Source organism: Sander vitreus, chromosome 2 (genome assembly GCF_031162955.1).
Source record: "Sander vitreus isolate 19-12246 chromosome 2, sanVit1, whole genome shotgun sequence".
NCBI lineage: Eukaryota > Metazoa > Chordata > Actinopteri > Perciformes > Percidae > Sander > Sander vitreus.
In genome coordinates this window covers 6,906,050-6,922,001 of record NC_135856.1, presented here as the reverse complement: position 1 = coordinate 6,922,001, position 15,952 = coordinate 6,906,050, and the positions used below count along the sequence as shown (strand labels likewise).

The 15,952-nt window shown below is 41.8% G+C and overlaps 2 protein-coding genes across 3 annotated transcripts in view; one reads left to right on the top strand and one right to left on the bottom strand.

Annotated features, from left to right (window-relative positions):
* syngr1b (synaptogyrin 1b) overlaps positions 1-790 on the bottom strand; it is a 28,344-nt gene extending 27,554 nt beyond the window's left edge. The window contains exon 1 of the mRNA XM_078274706.1: positions 349-790. Within this exon, the coding sequence (XP_078130832.1) occupies positions 349-450 (102 nt within the window). The 5' untranslated portion in view covers positions 451-790. The remainder of the gene's footprint in view (positions 1-348) is intronic.
* Positions 791-1,744: 954 nt separating this feature from the next.
* ift27 (intraflagellar transport 27 homolog (Chlamydomonas)) lies at positions 1,745-10,352 on the top strand. Of its 2 annotated transcripts, none has more exons than XM_078268179.1 (7): positions 1,745-1,931; positions 2,292-2,371; positions 7,617-7,676; positions 7,981-8,040; positions 9,193-9,310; positions 9,775-9,884; positions 10,014-10,352. In XM_078268179.1, exons 1-7 carry the CDS (start codon positions 1,898-1,900, stop codon positions 10,116-10,118), a joined length of 567 nt encoding a protein of 188 aa, XP_078124305.1. In that variant the 5' UTR covers positions 1,745-1,897; the 3' UTR covers positions 10,119-10,352. The 2 variants fall into 2 exon arrangements, with proteins under 2 accessions (XP_078124305.1, XP_078124315.1); XM_078268189.1 differs by having other exon boundaries at positions 1,745-1,941.
* The last annotated feature ends 5,600 nt before the right edge of the window (positions 10,353-15,952 follow it).

Here is a 15,952-nt window from a genome sequence, read left to right as displayed (position 1 = left end):
ATATCAAAGACTACTATTATATTGGTACATTTGATACAAAATATAAGATAATTACCATAGAATTCAATGCCATAGGATGTTTACATCATATCCTGATATGATGATGATGATGATCATGGTATGATCCTACAGGAATCTTTATTATTATTATTATTATTATTATTATTATTATTAAGCCTATATGAAGCCTGTCTAGGCCCTTTTTAGATTGGCCTAAACACATAAAAAGAAGGCCTTGAAAACCCACATTTACGTTTAAAAAGGGAATTTATACGTTCTGGCTAGCCACTCTGTAGCTATATACCAAGAAACTTATTTTTTGTTTTTCTGTCTTGATCGGTCACTCACCCAAGACACTATGCGGAGAATGGTCTGAGGCTGCTGGAAGAAGGTGACGGGGTCGAAGGCTCCTCCGGCTTTCCCGGCTCCGTATGCCTGCATCCCCTCCATGGTCCTCCTCCTTTCTGCACAGCCTCCTCTCTGGTCCTCCCCTCCTCCCGCTGCTGGTTCAAAGGCACAGGGGTGTGTGGAGCACCGGGCAACCGACAGGGAAAATCTTCTCGAATCTGCTCCCGCTTCTACTACCACTGCTGCTTCTGCAGGGATGGATTCTGGGTTCTCCTTGGCTCCTTGGCGCACAGCCTCCCTGTTCTCTCTTGCTGTTGTTTTTAATTTAACCTCTAAATTCCCTGTTGTCCTCTTTCGATATCCGGGCAGACGAAGCTGTATGCCAGTGTTTTGATGATGCTCTCTCTCTCTCTCTCTCTCTCTCTCTCTCTCTCTCTCTCTCTCTCTCTCTCTCTCTCTCTCTCTCTCTCTCAGCGCAGGAGCCGGTGGCGAACACATGAACGCGCCTCCGTTGTCACGCGCTCCACATCTAAAACACCCAGGCATGCGCACGTGTTTATGAGGGGCACGCGCTTATGCTCACAGGATTGCCACAAGGAGTCACGCGCTTTCTCATTTATCTGGGCTTTTTTTTTTTTTTTCAGACATTAGACAAGAGAGGGGGAGACAAGTTGACTCAACCATAACCATAATAATGATATTCAATAAAGCTAAGTTATGTAGCCTAACTAAGATGCCTCAGTGTGCTAAGGAAAGATGAAATATTAGACTCATGGAAATAAAATGGATTCGTCTGTCACTTCATATTGACTCACGACATTGATTTCTGTCTGAAAAAAGCTATTAAAATATTATAAATTAATATATATATATATATATATATATATATATATATATATATTATATAAACATTTGAAAGCCATACAACATTACAAACACCACAATAAATAAAATCCCATGTCAAAGCGATTTGTGATCAGACTGTGTGACTCTGAGGCAAGAAAGTCCGCCCTCTAGTGTTCTTACCGGGCATTGCTTTGAAACCGGGGTTTTCCTTTTCCCAATATTTGCCTTTCAGGTAACGTGGTTAGTTCTTACTCCCCAACTATGGATGTATTAGACATTCCAACCTACCGTGCTACCGTGCCCGAGTAACAGACTTCACCAAACTAACTTAGGTTCTAAGATTGGGTTCATGGTTGGAGTTTTCATACGCCAATTTTACAATAAGTGGCGGTAATTGTACACAGTTTGAGGAAGCTTGCCTGACAGACAACCCTATGGGAATATAACCCGCCGCAAGACTATTTTACGTCCTCACAACCAGCCAATGACAGCACAGCTACGCGCTGTAAGTGCTCGCTGGCTGGACCAATGAAACGCCTTTTTGGCTGGTTGCTAAGAGACGCGTTGTGTCAATGTTGCCGTCTGCTGAGGATCAGAAGATATTTAGCTAGATGAGCCAACTAAAACAGAAAGTAGAGGTTATTTTTGCATCATTAATAAAACAAGAGCGTTTACTTACCGTGTCTGGAAGTTTCCCACTGTAATGGTGAAGTTGAGGGCGAGATGTCTGCTTGTCGGTAAGGTTTTGTAAGTTTAGTCCTCCTTAATTCTCCATACAAGCTAACGTTAGCTTCAGCTAACTAATATCTTACTAAACCCAGTCTAGTAAGTTAAACGTAGGCGTTAAACACTATATATAAATAAATTGTCCTCTGTCTAATACTATCCCAGACGTAACGTTACACAAATTGTGTTCATGTATGTATCAGTCAGTGTGCAAATCGCATAATTTGGCAATGTCAGTGTTCAAACTCTGCCTGACAAAGAAAGTAATGTGAATTTCATCGACAAATCTCTCTCTCTCTCTCTCTCTCTCTCTCTCTCTCTGTGTGTGTGTGTGTGTGTGTGTGTGTGTGTGTGTGTGTGTGTGTGTGTAGGAGATGCTGCAGTGGGGAAAAGTGCCCTTTCCCATATGTTCCACAGTGACCGCACTCTCTTCCAGAAGAACTACAGCATGGTGAGAGCATTTATAACACAGAGAAAATAAAACGTTGCCGGTTTGATCTCTGGTGTAATACTGTCATGATGACCCACAGCAAGGGCATACAATTCCAAATATACTGCGGTGTATGTGGAGCACCCCACGCACCACTGTAACACTCCTTGGAATGATGTACTGTATTGTATTCACATCACACAGTCACAACAGAGAAATCGGTTTGTAAAACAAATGGTCTAAGGATTTAGGGATTGGGCTGTGCTGTGAGTCGGGGACTAGACACAGGCTTAATTTGTACATTCTGGTGGGGTAACTGAGGTTTTGGATTGGGTTTGAAGGAGCAACAATGAGCCAGTTTAATTCTGGCTTATTGTTAGCCCAGAAGAGACAGCAGGAGGCCTTTGTTGGGCATACCCCGATCTATGTGACAGTGCAGTGGAGCAGTAATGAATTACTTGTGGAGCAGGGTTGCATTTTGCCTGAGGTCATAGCAATTACTTTACCCAAGATGTAGTTATTTATCAGTTACAAATCATTAGGACTAATAATGGAATCTGATAATCATGATCACATTACATGTGTAGATTCTTTTACTCCTCGCAATCTTTTCACGGACCTGCAGAGGTCTCTTAAGTCTACAACAGGAATCATCGAAGTGCAAAACAGCATCATCTGCCAATGAATGCTGATGAATGCTGATGCAGAGAAGTTCAATCTACATTATTTATGCTAATCTGCACAAGGGAGGGAACTGTGTCATTAACGTGACTCTGTGATATATGAGGTCATGGCTGCTCACTGATTCCCTCTGTCAATGTTTCAAGGGCTACTGACTAAATGCACGCGCTATGCATGCAAGTGAGCGCAGGTGCAGTGCATACCATTAACTTGTGAACATAAATACATGCACTAGCGCAGCCTGCACACATTCATTCATGAGTTTAGTATTGACCCTTGTCGCTGGTTAGGGTACAGAGCAGGTTGGTGGGTAGATACTGGACAAGAGCCAAGTGTGTGTGTGTGTGTGTGTGTGTGTGTGTGTGTTTGTTCAGTTCTTGCTGTGTCAGCAGTTTTGGGGGTTTTGAGGTGACAGGAATGTCGATAAGTAATACAGCAGGATTCTGGAAAGCCACCAAAACAGGTACTTAACAAGCGCACATGCACGCTCACTCATTTGCTCACTCACTCACTCACACTGTTCAACAGTGTTGACTTTCTCCATACTGCATAGGCCACTTGCTTGTTATGCTGTGCATGTGTGTTCATGTTGGACTAGTAGAGTATTAACAAGTATAAAGGTGCTGCAATAGTGCTGCATTTTTAATTTGCACTGGCCTAGGATATGTGCTTTCTGAACTCGGGGCAAGCCTTAACACATCTGTATTACTGCATCCTATTAAAAAATAAAACTGTAAAAATGCAATGCAATAAGACAAATTGAAAACAAAATGGAAAGAATGTCACATTGAAAGTAAGAGGGAAAACATGCACGTTAGCATGTGTACCTAAAATAAAGAGATGAGCTGACTGAGGCACCGTTAGATCAAAGTCGTGTGTCTACCAGATACCACTTCATTAGCTGAATGCACTGAAACAAATGCTCATGGGAAATTGCTGCTCACGGTCTCTGCTGTTGCTATGCAACTGTTAAAATATCTATTGAAGCCAGCCGCTTGCTTGATATTAGCTGAAATATTTTTAACTTGTTGCTCACCTGACGCCAAGTGCTTTGTGTAAGACAAAATCCACCTTCCCAAACTTTCAAGCTGTTCACAATACATTTTTGATGAGTTACTATGTATATTAAATGTTTCCATGATGGCAGTGATAGAAGCAACAGAAAAAGCAAGAATGTGAGAATCTTCTAAATTTCAGTTATCTTCTAAATTGCAACCTTTGAAACATTTAGGAAGCTTTAGAAATACTTTAACAACAACTGATCAGATTCACATTGGCATCGATATTCATAGTCCTGACAAAAAGATTCATTTATAATTCCTTTTGTCTGTCTTTTGACCTTTTTGTCTGGCACCACCGCCAGCCTAAAACTTCTCCCCGACTTGAGCTTTCATTTGGGGCCATTCTCAGGCTAAAATACCCTCTGATTGCCATTAGATTTGCTGAGCACATTCATGATAGAGATAAACCATTTCATTTTCCTCCATTACCTTTACTCTGCTGTTACTCTTAGGGTAGTCTTTCTCAATAGATGTACATAGCTGGAATAAGCCTGAATGTCCCTCCCCTCTCACTATCTCTGCTATTGGGGCTTAGCGGGATGGTTGTGATTGGTTTAAGGAAATACAAACTAGCCAGAGTGTTTTTTACCCTATCCCAGAAAAGTTAGGTGGTGTAGTCAGACCATACTCTGGCGCTGACAGCGCTGTGGAGATAGATCTGGCAATGCAAGACTACTTTTAGGACAAACTCTGATAAGGCTCTAAGAACAGCACAATTGTCTTTATGTTGTTTATATCATTTTTTGCATACTTAACACCACTATAAATGCAGCACCTAACACTCATGTCGAAGAGGTAGCAGTTTTAAGTAGTGTTAAATGTATCGGGTTGGATTTCATCTTTGAGATTTCACTGCAGGTGGAAACGGGGAACAGCGTGTCCTTTCCATTTAGTCAAATGTGAAAAAGAAACCAGCGCTTTGGAGAGGTTTTTTTTTCTTGTGCAGACGCCTATGCCATCCCTCATGTTCTTCAACTTTTGATTTTGAAGGGTAGCAGAGGCTGTTGGCCATTCTGCTCACGTCCTCCTTTGAAAATGTCAGACGGGCCGTTAGCAATATTCCAAGCTTATTTGTAACTAATAGGCCCTCATTGGCATTCCAGCGAGAGGCTTCCTATGCATCACACCAGCTCATTAGGCCGATCCGACGTGGGGCTGCTGCATCGTGTGTGTGTGTGTGTGTGTGTGTGTGTGTGTGTGTGTGTGTGTGTGTGAGAGAGAGAGTGTGTATCATTGGATCTTTGTTATGAACTGTTTCTGTGTATGAATCAGGTACATGTTGGTCTTGTGTGTGTGTGTGTGTGTGTGTGTGTGTGTGTGTGTGTGTGTGTTTCATGGTGGCAGCGAGCATGAAAAGTATGTGTGTGTTTAAGTCTCTGGCAATTTGAGCTCAGGAGATCAGATCAATTTAGACTTTGGTGCTGATGTGAAGAAACCTTGGCTTGCTTCTTCAAGGTTACCACTGATCTCATACAAGCGGATACATTGTGTCGAAAGGCAGCCTGCAACCATCCAGTCCACTTAGGACTTCATTAGATCTCCAAGCTTGTGAAGAACGTGATAAGGCCATATTTATCATATCCTCCTTACCCTCTGCTTTTATATCTACCTCCTCTATTTGCCCTGTATTCATTTAAAAAAAAAAAAAGCTCAGCTACTTGTGTCTCCAACCTCTGCAGTAAAGCTCAAACAGCTACTGTTTCTTGAAACGACCATTGGGCGGACTCCAAAACCCATCTGCCATTTCAACTATTCACCACCATACAAGGAAAAAAAGGAGAGAAAACAGCATCTCCGGTCATTTTAGTCTGCCAACAAAGACTTACAAGCCACAGTGACAACTATCAAGTTCCAAGTTCTTGGTCAGAATCATAATTCTGTTTAGGCTATTCTTTGATGATACAAACTTAAATCCAAATTTTGCCAATTTTTGTTTTATTTAGGTTTTTACAGCTGTTGTATGACGGCTTACAGACAACATTCAACATTTGAGAACAATGACGTCTTTTGTTTAAAGTGCTCATATTATGCTGTTTGGCTTTTTCCCTTTCCTTTATTGTGTTATATATCTTTTTTGTGCACGTTATAGGTTTACAAAGTGAAAAAGCCCAAAGTCCACCCCAAAGGGACTTACCATCTCCAACAGAAAACCCTGTTCACAAACTGCTCCAAACAGCTCTATTGTAGTCCAGCCTTTACAGCCTTAACTTCCTAACGTGCGTCACTTTATAACACATGTTATAAAGCTCGCCTAGCTGCTAGTGTGGCACTCCCTCATACTCTGCGTCTGATTGGCTAGTAGTCCTTACCTAGGTACTGCGCATGTGCGACTCCCAACAAAGATGGAACAGAAGTGAGATGTCTCACTCTGTAGCTAAAACAGAGAGCTCAACACACAGGGTGAAAAGAGGAGCTGCAGCAATGTGCAGTACAACAAAAATATGGTGTTTTTTGAAATATAAAACCATGTAAACCTATTCTGATATAACCTCTAAATACAATTATGAACCTGAAAATGAGCACTTTAAGTGGCTATAATCAATATTTTTGTATGTACTTGTATGTAAAAGATGTCGCTCATAGTGACACATCCACAGAGAATTATCATCCAACTCTGCAGTTCCCCTCAGCTCTACAGAACTTTATAGCCTGCACTGTTTTACCAGTCAAACAACTTCGAGGCAATGCCACCAGTCTGCCAAAAATGACAAACCACAGCCTAACTATCAGCTTGTGGTTACCACAAGCTGATAGTTAGGCTGTGGTTTGTCAACCCTGTCTAAAAGCAAACCTCCACTCTTTTTCCATTAACAATTCAGACTCTCACTATGTCTTAATTGTCGTCACTGCTGGGCCCAAAGGGGGCTTGAATCATTCTTACAAACATACTCAATTTAATCAGGACGGTGAAGCTGCTTTCAAGGCAAACCAAGCCGCTAATTAGTGATGCTTATGTTTCGACATTAACAATAAATCATATCAGTTTGTTGTGCTGCTGTGTATGGCGTCAACTTTATGACAACCAAATGTCTCTTCTCTTCTCTTCTCTTCTCTTCTCTTCTCCTTTTCTCTTCTCTTCTATAAAAGCCACAGTAGTAAGAATGTTGGAGCTGTAAAATGCATTTTGTCAGGAACAGCAACAATATATATATATATATATATATATATATATAAAATGAACAAAGACATATACACACATCAACCCATTCAGTCTCCTTTTTCTTATGCTAAACAGCTATTATGTATATATTTGTTTATACTCTTATTTTTGTTTAATATGCTTGTTTGTGTATGTATGCACCATTCACCAAGGCAAATTCCCACTTACTGTGGCAATAAAAAACCCTTTTTCTGATTCTGATAAGAAAATGTAGCCGAAAATACACTCACTACAGTAAGGTACAGCAAATGGCAGATGTTTTTTTTTTTTTATAATCTCATCCATAGAGTTGTTACTTGCAACTAAGACTGCCAGCTTTACATTACACAAACCGCATTCTAATTTGTTGTGTTTGCTTTGGCAGACAACCGGAGTGGAGCTGCTGATAAAATGTGTCAACATCCCAGAGACCACTGACAGTGTGGTGAGTCCAGCCATTGTCTTTTCATCCTGTGACCACCACACCGCTTTTGGGTCCATTTGTTATTTCAAAAGTTGCTAAAACACAGAAGGTGGGTGGTGAGAATTGGAATCCATCACTCAGTGTGGAAGAAGTTTTAATATTGTTATTTTCTCATCTGTATTCAGCGAGCAATAGGGCAGCATTGTAAGAAGAACATTAATGCCTTTGCCAAAGAAAATAGGAAGTTTAAAAACCATGTAATTGGATTTAATCTTCATGTATAACACCTCTTCCCTTCCATTCTCTTCTCGCCTTTCCCCTCCAGGAGCTCTACATCATAGACTCTGCGGGGAAGCAGGCATTAGTGGAAGCCTGCGAGAAAATGGTGAGACTGCTTTTCTAGATTAGAGATCGCTTCTCTAGTTTTGCCATTTGCATGAAACTAGTGAAATTGAACATCCAGGGCTCCACATCCTCACATAAAGTACAAACACAGGGGAGCTACTGAAATATAATTTACTTTGTCACAGAAGTAGAAAGAAGTAGGCTGATGTGATACTCAGTGGTGGAAGAAGTATTCAGACCCTGGATGGCCTTTTGAATGGGAGTAATAGGGGCACTTTTATGCTAGCCTCAAAATCGCTATTTTTAAAACACTAAGAAGGCTCGACACAACATGAAACTTTGCTCCGAGTATCACCAGGGGCTCTACACCTTAACGAAAGCGTTGACAACATTGTTTTTGTACCCAGAGTTTACTAAAAAAGGTTTTGAACAACTCACCGTAGCTCTTGTTGTTTCCGGCCACTACCACCTCGGCAGTCAAAACGAGTCAATGTCAAAACAAGTAGCCACAGATTTAGTATATCCCTTGTGCACCGGTGTAGTTAAGGTGTAGAGCCCCCTAAGGTGTGGAGCAAAGTTTCATGTTGTGTCGAGCCTTCTTAGTGTTTTAGAAATAGCTATTTTGAGGCTAGCATAAAAGTGCCCCTAGCACTCCCATTCAAAAGGCTTTTAAACGAAAGTTTGACTCGGGTACATTCACAAAAAGACCCTAGGTTGCATTTTGCCGAGAGTTACGCTTTAAGCCCCTCAAAAAGGCGATTCATTTGCTGGAAGAAAGAAGAATTCCTTCAGTTTCAATAGGGCCTTCGCCGTTGTCGGCGCTCGCACCCTAAATATTATGGTGCAATCCAGATATTATGGTCCGCCATCATAATAGCAGTGCGCCAAGGTGCAAACGCGCCTGGTTTTTAAAGGGAATGGGAGATGACACTCTGATTGGTTTATTGCATGTTACGCCCAAAACACACCTCTGATTAATTAAGACACTAAGTACAACCCTTTTGAACCATGCACCCGGTGCATGGACCCTTTTTTCCGCCGTCAAACTAGCAAAAGTGGATTGGGACACGCCCTAAATGCACCTGTGCCATGCGCTTCACGCCGTGTGCTTAGATCGTTAAAATAGGGCCCTAACTCTGTTGCATTCACTGTCGGTCCCCCTCTCCTCATTCCCTACACAACCCTTCCATAGTGGGGTGAGCTGTCGCTGCTGTGCCTGGTTTTTGACCTGACCAGTGAGCAGTCGTTTGCCAATTGCAGCCACTGGATGGAGAGAGTTCATGCTCACTGCCAAGGCCTCCACATTCCAGGTAACAACTCTTTCAGGTCAAAGAATTTCCCAAACACCGGCGGACTGTCAAAAATGTCAAAAATGTATAACGCTTTTGTCATTTATATTGTGGTACTGGACTTTTAGGCTGATACAAAGAGAAGTATTTAAAAAGTTAGATAATTAGATAGCAATATCAGCCAATTATCAGTTTTTAAGCATTAAGAAATACATTTAAGAATTGTTACAACGGTGTATACTAAGCTGGACATTTTACAGTTGAACATATGGTGAACTAGGTGAACATAGAGACATTGTTTCTAATTTATTTCAAATACGTTTTTGTACAGAAAGTTATTACTTTGCTGCCGACATAAACCACAGTACAAACCGATATATATCTTTCTTTCATCTTTCCTGTGTGTGTGTGTGTGTGTGTGTGTGTGTGTGTGTGTGTGTGTGTGTGTGTGTGTGTGTGTGTGTGTGTGTGTGTGTGTGTCTCAGGTGTCTTGGTGGGCAACAAGTCGGACCTGTCTGCTAGAAGGGAGGTCCAGGCATCCGTGGCCCAGGAATGGGCTCAAAGCCAGGGTTTGGAGTACCACGAGACATCAGCTGTAAGTGTATTTCAGTTAGACAATTGTGTTCTTGTTTGACTATGTAAGTAAATTGCACCAAATGGGTTGTACTATATGTATGTATGAGCGTCACCCATCAACCATGTGTTGCATATTTGTCTCTTGCAGAAGGAGATGGAGAACTGTGATGCGGTGCTCCTCGGTTTAGCCCGGGCCTTCCACTCACTCTACCAGGAATGTCGCGAGACCATCCAGAACCTGAGTCCAGGCTAGACTCTTCCGCAGTCACACACACACACACACACACACACACACACACACACACACACACACACACACACACACACACACACACACACACACACACACACACACACACACACACACCTTGATTCAAAGAAATCCTATGTTCTTTTGTAGTGCCCGTGCTGCAGGCCCTGCAGAAAAAAGGCTTGTTCAGAATGATATTGTGATGTGACCGTGATTAAAGTTGTTTTTCTATGATAATCAGTGTTCAGCTGTGTCGTCTCTCATCTGCTCGTTCGCGCTCTACGCACATTACCAACACTAAAATAAGACTCCAGCTCATTGTCTGTACCTCCTCTCCTGTCCTCTGCAAAGATGGCTGTTCCGGATTTTTGGTGGAACAAAGGTTCAAGCTCACCCTTATTTATTGCCTCCCACCCTCCCATTGTTTATGTTTTCTTGTACAGTAATCTTGATGTCACTTTGTTCGTGCCCTCATCTTTCTCCATCGCTTTCTCACTTGCTTTTTCATTTCTCTCTGTCTCACTTTCTCTTAAAGAGCCCCTATTATGCGTTTTGGATTTTTCCTGTCTTTTAGTGTGCTATATAGTTTTTCTCTATGTAATAGTTGTATAAAGTACAAAAAAAAAACATTTCACTCCAAATGGAGCTTTCTCTCCCACAGACAGGACTTTTTCTCAACTGCCTGAAACGCCTCACCCACATTCCTGTTTGAAATTCCTCAATTAGTGATGTCACTGATTGAGAAAGCCAGCCCAGTTTTTCATATGTGCTGCCCATAGGTGCTGCCTGAGCAGGCACCACCCGCCCAGCGGCTTGTTTGAATTTGGTTGTCCAATCACAACAGAGTGGGCCAGCTGACCAATCAGAGCAGACGGCTTCCTTCAGGAAGGCGGGCCAAGAGCTCAGACAGAGCGTTTCCGGCAGAGGAGCTGCAGCAGTGGGCAGTATGAGAAACATGAAATGTTTTTTGATTATTTTTTGGGCATTTTAGGCCTTTATTTTTGACAGGACAGTTGAAGACATGAAAGGGGAGAGGGAGGGGGAATGACACGCAGCAAAGGGACGCAGGTTGGAGTCGAACCCGCGGCCGTTGTGTCGAGGAGTAAACCTCTATATATGGGCGCCCGAGCTATATGGGCGCCCAACATGAAATGTTTTTTGAACATTAAAGCATGTAAACCTATTCTAGTAGACTCCAAGAGTATACATATGATGCCGAAAAGGAGTATTATAGGGGCTCTTTAACCTCTTCCTTTATCAGTCATCCTTCCTGCTCGCCATCTCTTCTCTTTCCAATCCTATCTCTTCCCCTCTCTCTCTGTTTAACTCTCTCTCTCTCTCTCTCTCTCTCCCTGGTTGTGTTAACTCCCCAGCTGCAGCCCTCTCACAGCGTTTCAGGCATGTCCCCGGCGCGGCGCTAACAACCAGTAATCACTGTTCTAATTAGCAGTCTCCCATTCAAAGCAGGTCAAAGCCATGTCCTTGTTGTCTCCCTGCCTCTCAGACCAGCTGCCACCATTCAAATGAGGGGCACGCTGGTTCAAGCCAGACACAATGGTTTTTATCTCATTATGCGCTACATTGAAAGTGACTGCGGCGTGTAATAATCATGACACAGTCTCTGTCGTCTTTAGGAAATGCAGTCCGGAATTTGATTTTTGATAAGTTTTTCCTTCACTTCTGTGTACCAGGTGTCTGTTGAGGAATGTAGGACTTTATTTTTTTTAAAGTTTATAAACTTATAGGGCCCTATCTTGCACCCGGCGCAGCGCAGCACAAAGCCCGACGCAAGTGTCTTTGCTAGTTTTAATTGACAATTGACAACTGCGTCGGTCTTAAAGTTTAAGACCGACGCAGTTGTCAGTTTCCCGTCCAGCGCCCATGTCGTTTAAATAGCAAATGCACCTGCGCCCATCTGTGCGCCCATGGGCGTGCTGGTCTTACAGGGAGGTGTGTTCAGGTGCATTCGTGGCGTTTTGCTATCTTGAGGCAGCGGGAAGTGATCGCGCCATTGACCAACAAAAACCTGGTCTAAAGTCAATAACGCAGCATTTCATTGTTATTTTAACAGCAAATTAGTAAAATGAACCTAGGTTTATGCACAGCGCCCGCACACTATGCTTGTTACACACACAGCAATGTGCCAAGGTACAAACGCGCCTGGCTTTTAAAGGGAATGGGAGATGGCACTCTGATTGGTTTATTGCATGTTACGCCCAAAACACACCTATGAATTAATTAAGACACTTAGTACAAGTACAACCCTTTTGAACCATGCACCCGGTGCATGGACCCTTTTTTCCGCCGTCAAATTAGCAAAAGTTGATTTGGACACGCCCTAAACGCACCTGCGCCATGCGCTTCACACCGTGAACTTAGATCGTTAAAATAGGGCCCATAAAGTTACTAGATAACTTTATCCGCAACTTTTTTCCTGCAAAATGAAAACTGATTTGTAATGAGGTTCTTTACAGAATCTGTATTTAACAGCTTGTAATTGTTATTTCAGCACAATGTTTTCGTACTCCTTGAGTGGGTGATCATAATTACAGCAATTAAGATCTTTCTCTTCTTTCTTTCTGTCCTCATTTATGTGTCTATAATGTGTGTGTGTGTGTGTGTGTGTGTGTGTGTGTGTGTGTGTGTGAGGGTTGTTTTCTTCCAAGCATATGGGCACAAAATCCAAATAATAGCAATACCGTCTGTCACATCAGGGTACTTTGTGTATCAGGATGGAGATTATACATATTTTACCTCTATTTGTGCCCACCAATGTGCATATAAATATGTGTAATATGTGTGGCATTGCAAAGCACTTTCCTGGAGCTTTGATTTAGATGTGAGCCATTATTGTACACACACATACACATAAAAGTGTAATCCATTCTGGAAAATCACTCTAAGCACTTCAACAGTATCCTACAGTCTGTCCTCTATTCGTTTTAAATGGAGCATCATGTCTTGGGAATATCACTTAGGATAGAGTGTGGGCTGTTGCGTATTGCTTTGGGAGATACTTTTTCATTTCGACAGATATTGAAACAGTTAGTCAGCGATTATAGAAATGTTGAGACAAGCCTGTTTCGGTTGGCTTGATACACCTACAGTGTCATATGTTCCCATTTCACAAAGTTATTCACTCTCAATTAGTATTCAAAGCAGGTCTTCCCCTTTGGCGCAGACCTCTATCACAGCAGGAGCAACTGCTGTTCACCTTTTAGCCACAAGAGAGGGCAAAAACGGTCACTGCCGCATCCCATTCAAAGCTGACAGATCTGTAGTAGGTGATAGATGTCAACTGTGTGATGTTTCTGACGGTGGGATGGTTAGGAACTGGGGAATGTGTGTCAGGGTAAAATTAGTAATAATTCAGATGCTTTTCATAGCTGTCAAGATCACTGATACGGAACACGACCACCTCTTCCTCCACAGTTTGGTTAAATTCATATCGGAGATAGATTTGTTTTATGTCTGATTATAACCAAGTAGAACTAAAGACTATCTTATGATATTCAGTAATTAATGCAGGGCATATTGCAGTACTCAGCAGGCCACTGATGAATATTTTAAAACTGCTCATGCCTCACATATTAATGCTTACATGTGCCATTACGTGGCTGCTTTTATCTAAAATATACCATAAGTGCATTTTATCATTCACGGCCCCAGTGGGCACAGAACTACTATAGTGCAGCTTTGCAGTACAGTATCAAGTGAGTTAAATAGGGAATAACAAAAAGGTTGCACATTCTCAATATATGCACCTACATACTCAATTTAAAAGTGCCACATGGTTTATAAATCTAAATACCTGGACTCAAACAACAATGGCATCATGCACCAAATTAATATTTGTTATCATATTTACCACAGCCAAACTCTACATATCAGGAAAACATTTAGGACTAAGGAGTGCACTGTTTACTGATATGTTACAGGTTGACGTCCTTCAGTTAAATGCTGCAGCAAGACATAACTTTCAGTTATGCTGCTGTGTTATGATAGAACAGCCCCTCCAGGATTTCGCGGTCTTTTTTTGAGATTGTTGCGGCCCAAAATGCCTGATTTCGCGCGAGCTTTTGTGAAAAATTGCGATAAAAGTTGCGATGTCTTTTGTATGTTTATTGCAATGAAGTTGCGGGAGACAGTGAAAGTTGCAAAAAAGTTGCAATTTTTTTTTTTTTTTTATAGTTCTTTAAAAATAAAAAGGAAACTTGTTTTGGGGAGAATAAAACTACTCTGGGCTGAGATTTCCTGTTAACCTTACCAAAAAGGCTCAGGATGCTGCAAACGTTGGTATAATATGAAAATGGCTGGTGGATTTAAGACAAAAAAATAATAACGTATTGAATGAATCAACTTTGAACATATGTGTCAGTGGCTTGTTGATCTTTACATTGTTAGTTAATTTCCTATCCTGGCCTGGGCTGGGACACATTCATACGGTTTGATAATATTGACTTTAACTTATCATTGCACTTAGAATAACGAGTGCAGCTGTCCTCAATTTAGGTCATCGTGTCGTCTCATCTCCTTTTTCTCCTGCATCCATCGTGTGTGTGTTTGTATGTGTGTGTGTGTGTGTGTGTGTGTGTGTGTGTGTGTGTGTGTGTGCAAGCGTCAGTCGCGGGGGGTACGGAGCAGTAGCCCCACCCGCTGCAGAGAGCCGACAGCCAGGATGGAAACGGCAGCAACTTCAGCGACTTTTAAATCGTTAAAGTCTACATTGATGTTAAAATGTATCGGATGGTCTGAAATGTCTTTCGCTGTACGTTTGGTTGGTAAATGAGTCACACACACGTCTCGTCTTCATATCAAAAACAAGGAAATGATCAACCCGTTCTCACTCCCGATTGGTCATTGGCTCTCATAGTGCACGTGGGACTACTGTGATTGGTTGAAGTCGCGGGAAACTTCAGGTTATTGGTCAAATGTGTGGAAATTTGCGGTGATTGGTCAAAATTGCGAGTCGCACCAAATTCGCGGTGATTGGTTGAATTTGCGTGAATTGGCGCAATCGCGACATCGCGAAATCCTGGAGGGGCTGATAGAAGAGATGTTGATCATGTATTCAACATGCCTGGTCACTTTTCACTTTATTGTGGGTATTTGTAGCTTTTTCGTCATTCTGCTGCTTTTTTAGATGTTATTGATGCTGTGCTTTGTACACTTGGAAATGTCAAAATCGGTCACTAGTGACTATTGTTGGTCTTGTTGCCCACTGGTATTCAGGTCACCCCATATCTCCTTCTGTATTGTATGACTATGTTGTTTTTCATGTATTGTATACCTTGCTGCAAAACCAATTGTCCTCTGGGGACAAAATAAAGTTGAAAGTTGCTGTCTGACTGTGTTAACAATTTGATTGTTAACACAATTGTTGTTACCAATTTGTATTTGTGCAGCCATACAGCAGGGAGATATACTGGTCATGCTTTGATCATTACCAAACCTGGGGTATGCATTGCTATTGGAAGGCTGGCTTATGTATGAATGTCAGCCTCATAAAAGCATGTCATCTAGCACTATATGGGCCCTTGGGTTATTATCATACTTTTAGTGCACTTTTGAAAATATTACTGAAAATCTGTAAAGGATTGCAGATGAGAAATTGCCACCAATTGGGATTTTCACTCGGATTTATACGTTTTGTGGATGAGCAGCCAATAACTGTTTCAACAGTGCATAAAAAGTGCATAAAAAGTTTTGATTTCTTGATCTTGCGTCCCTATTCGTGCAGTTGGGAATGTTGTGGTCATTTATTTACACTTAAATTACCTAGAAATATCTCACAGTCATATATCAACACATTCTCACTCCCATCGGGTAAAATTCGG

Bases quoted from the DNA above. Each gene is read 5' to 3' on its own strand.
- ift27 (XM_078268179.1), top strand. From the start codon at position 1,898: ATGGTGAAGTTGAGGGCGAGATGTCTGCTTGTCG. The intron at 1,932-2,291 runs GTAAGGTTTTGT...GTGTGTGTGTAG, and splicing joins GGCGAGATGTCTGCTTGTCG to GAGATGCTGCAGTGGGGAAA. The intron at 9,885-10,013 runs GTAAGTGTATTT...TGTCTCTTGCAG, and splicing joins AGTACCACGAGACATCAGCT to AAGGAGATGGAGAACTGTGA.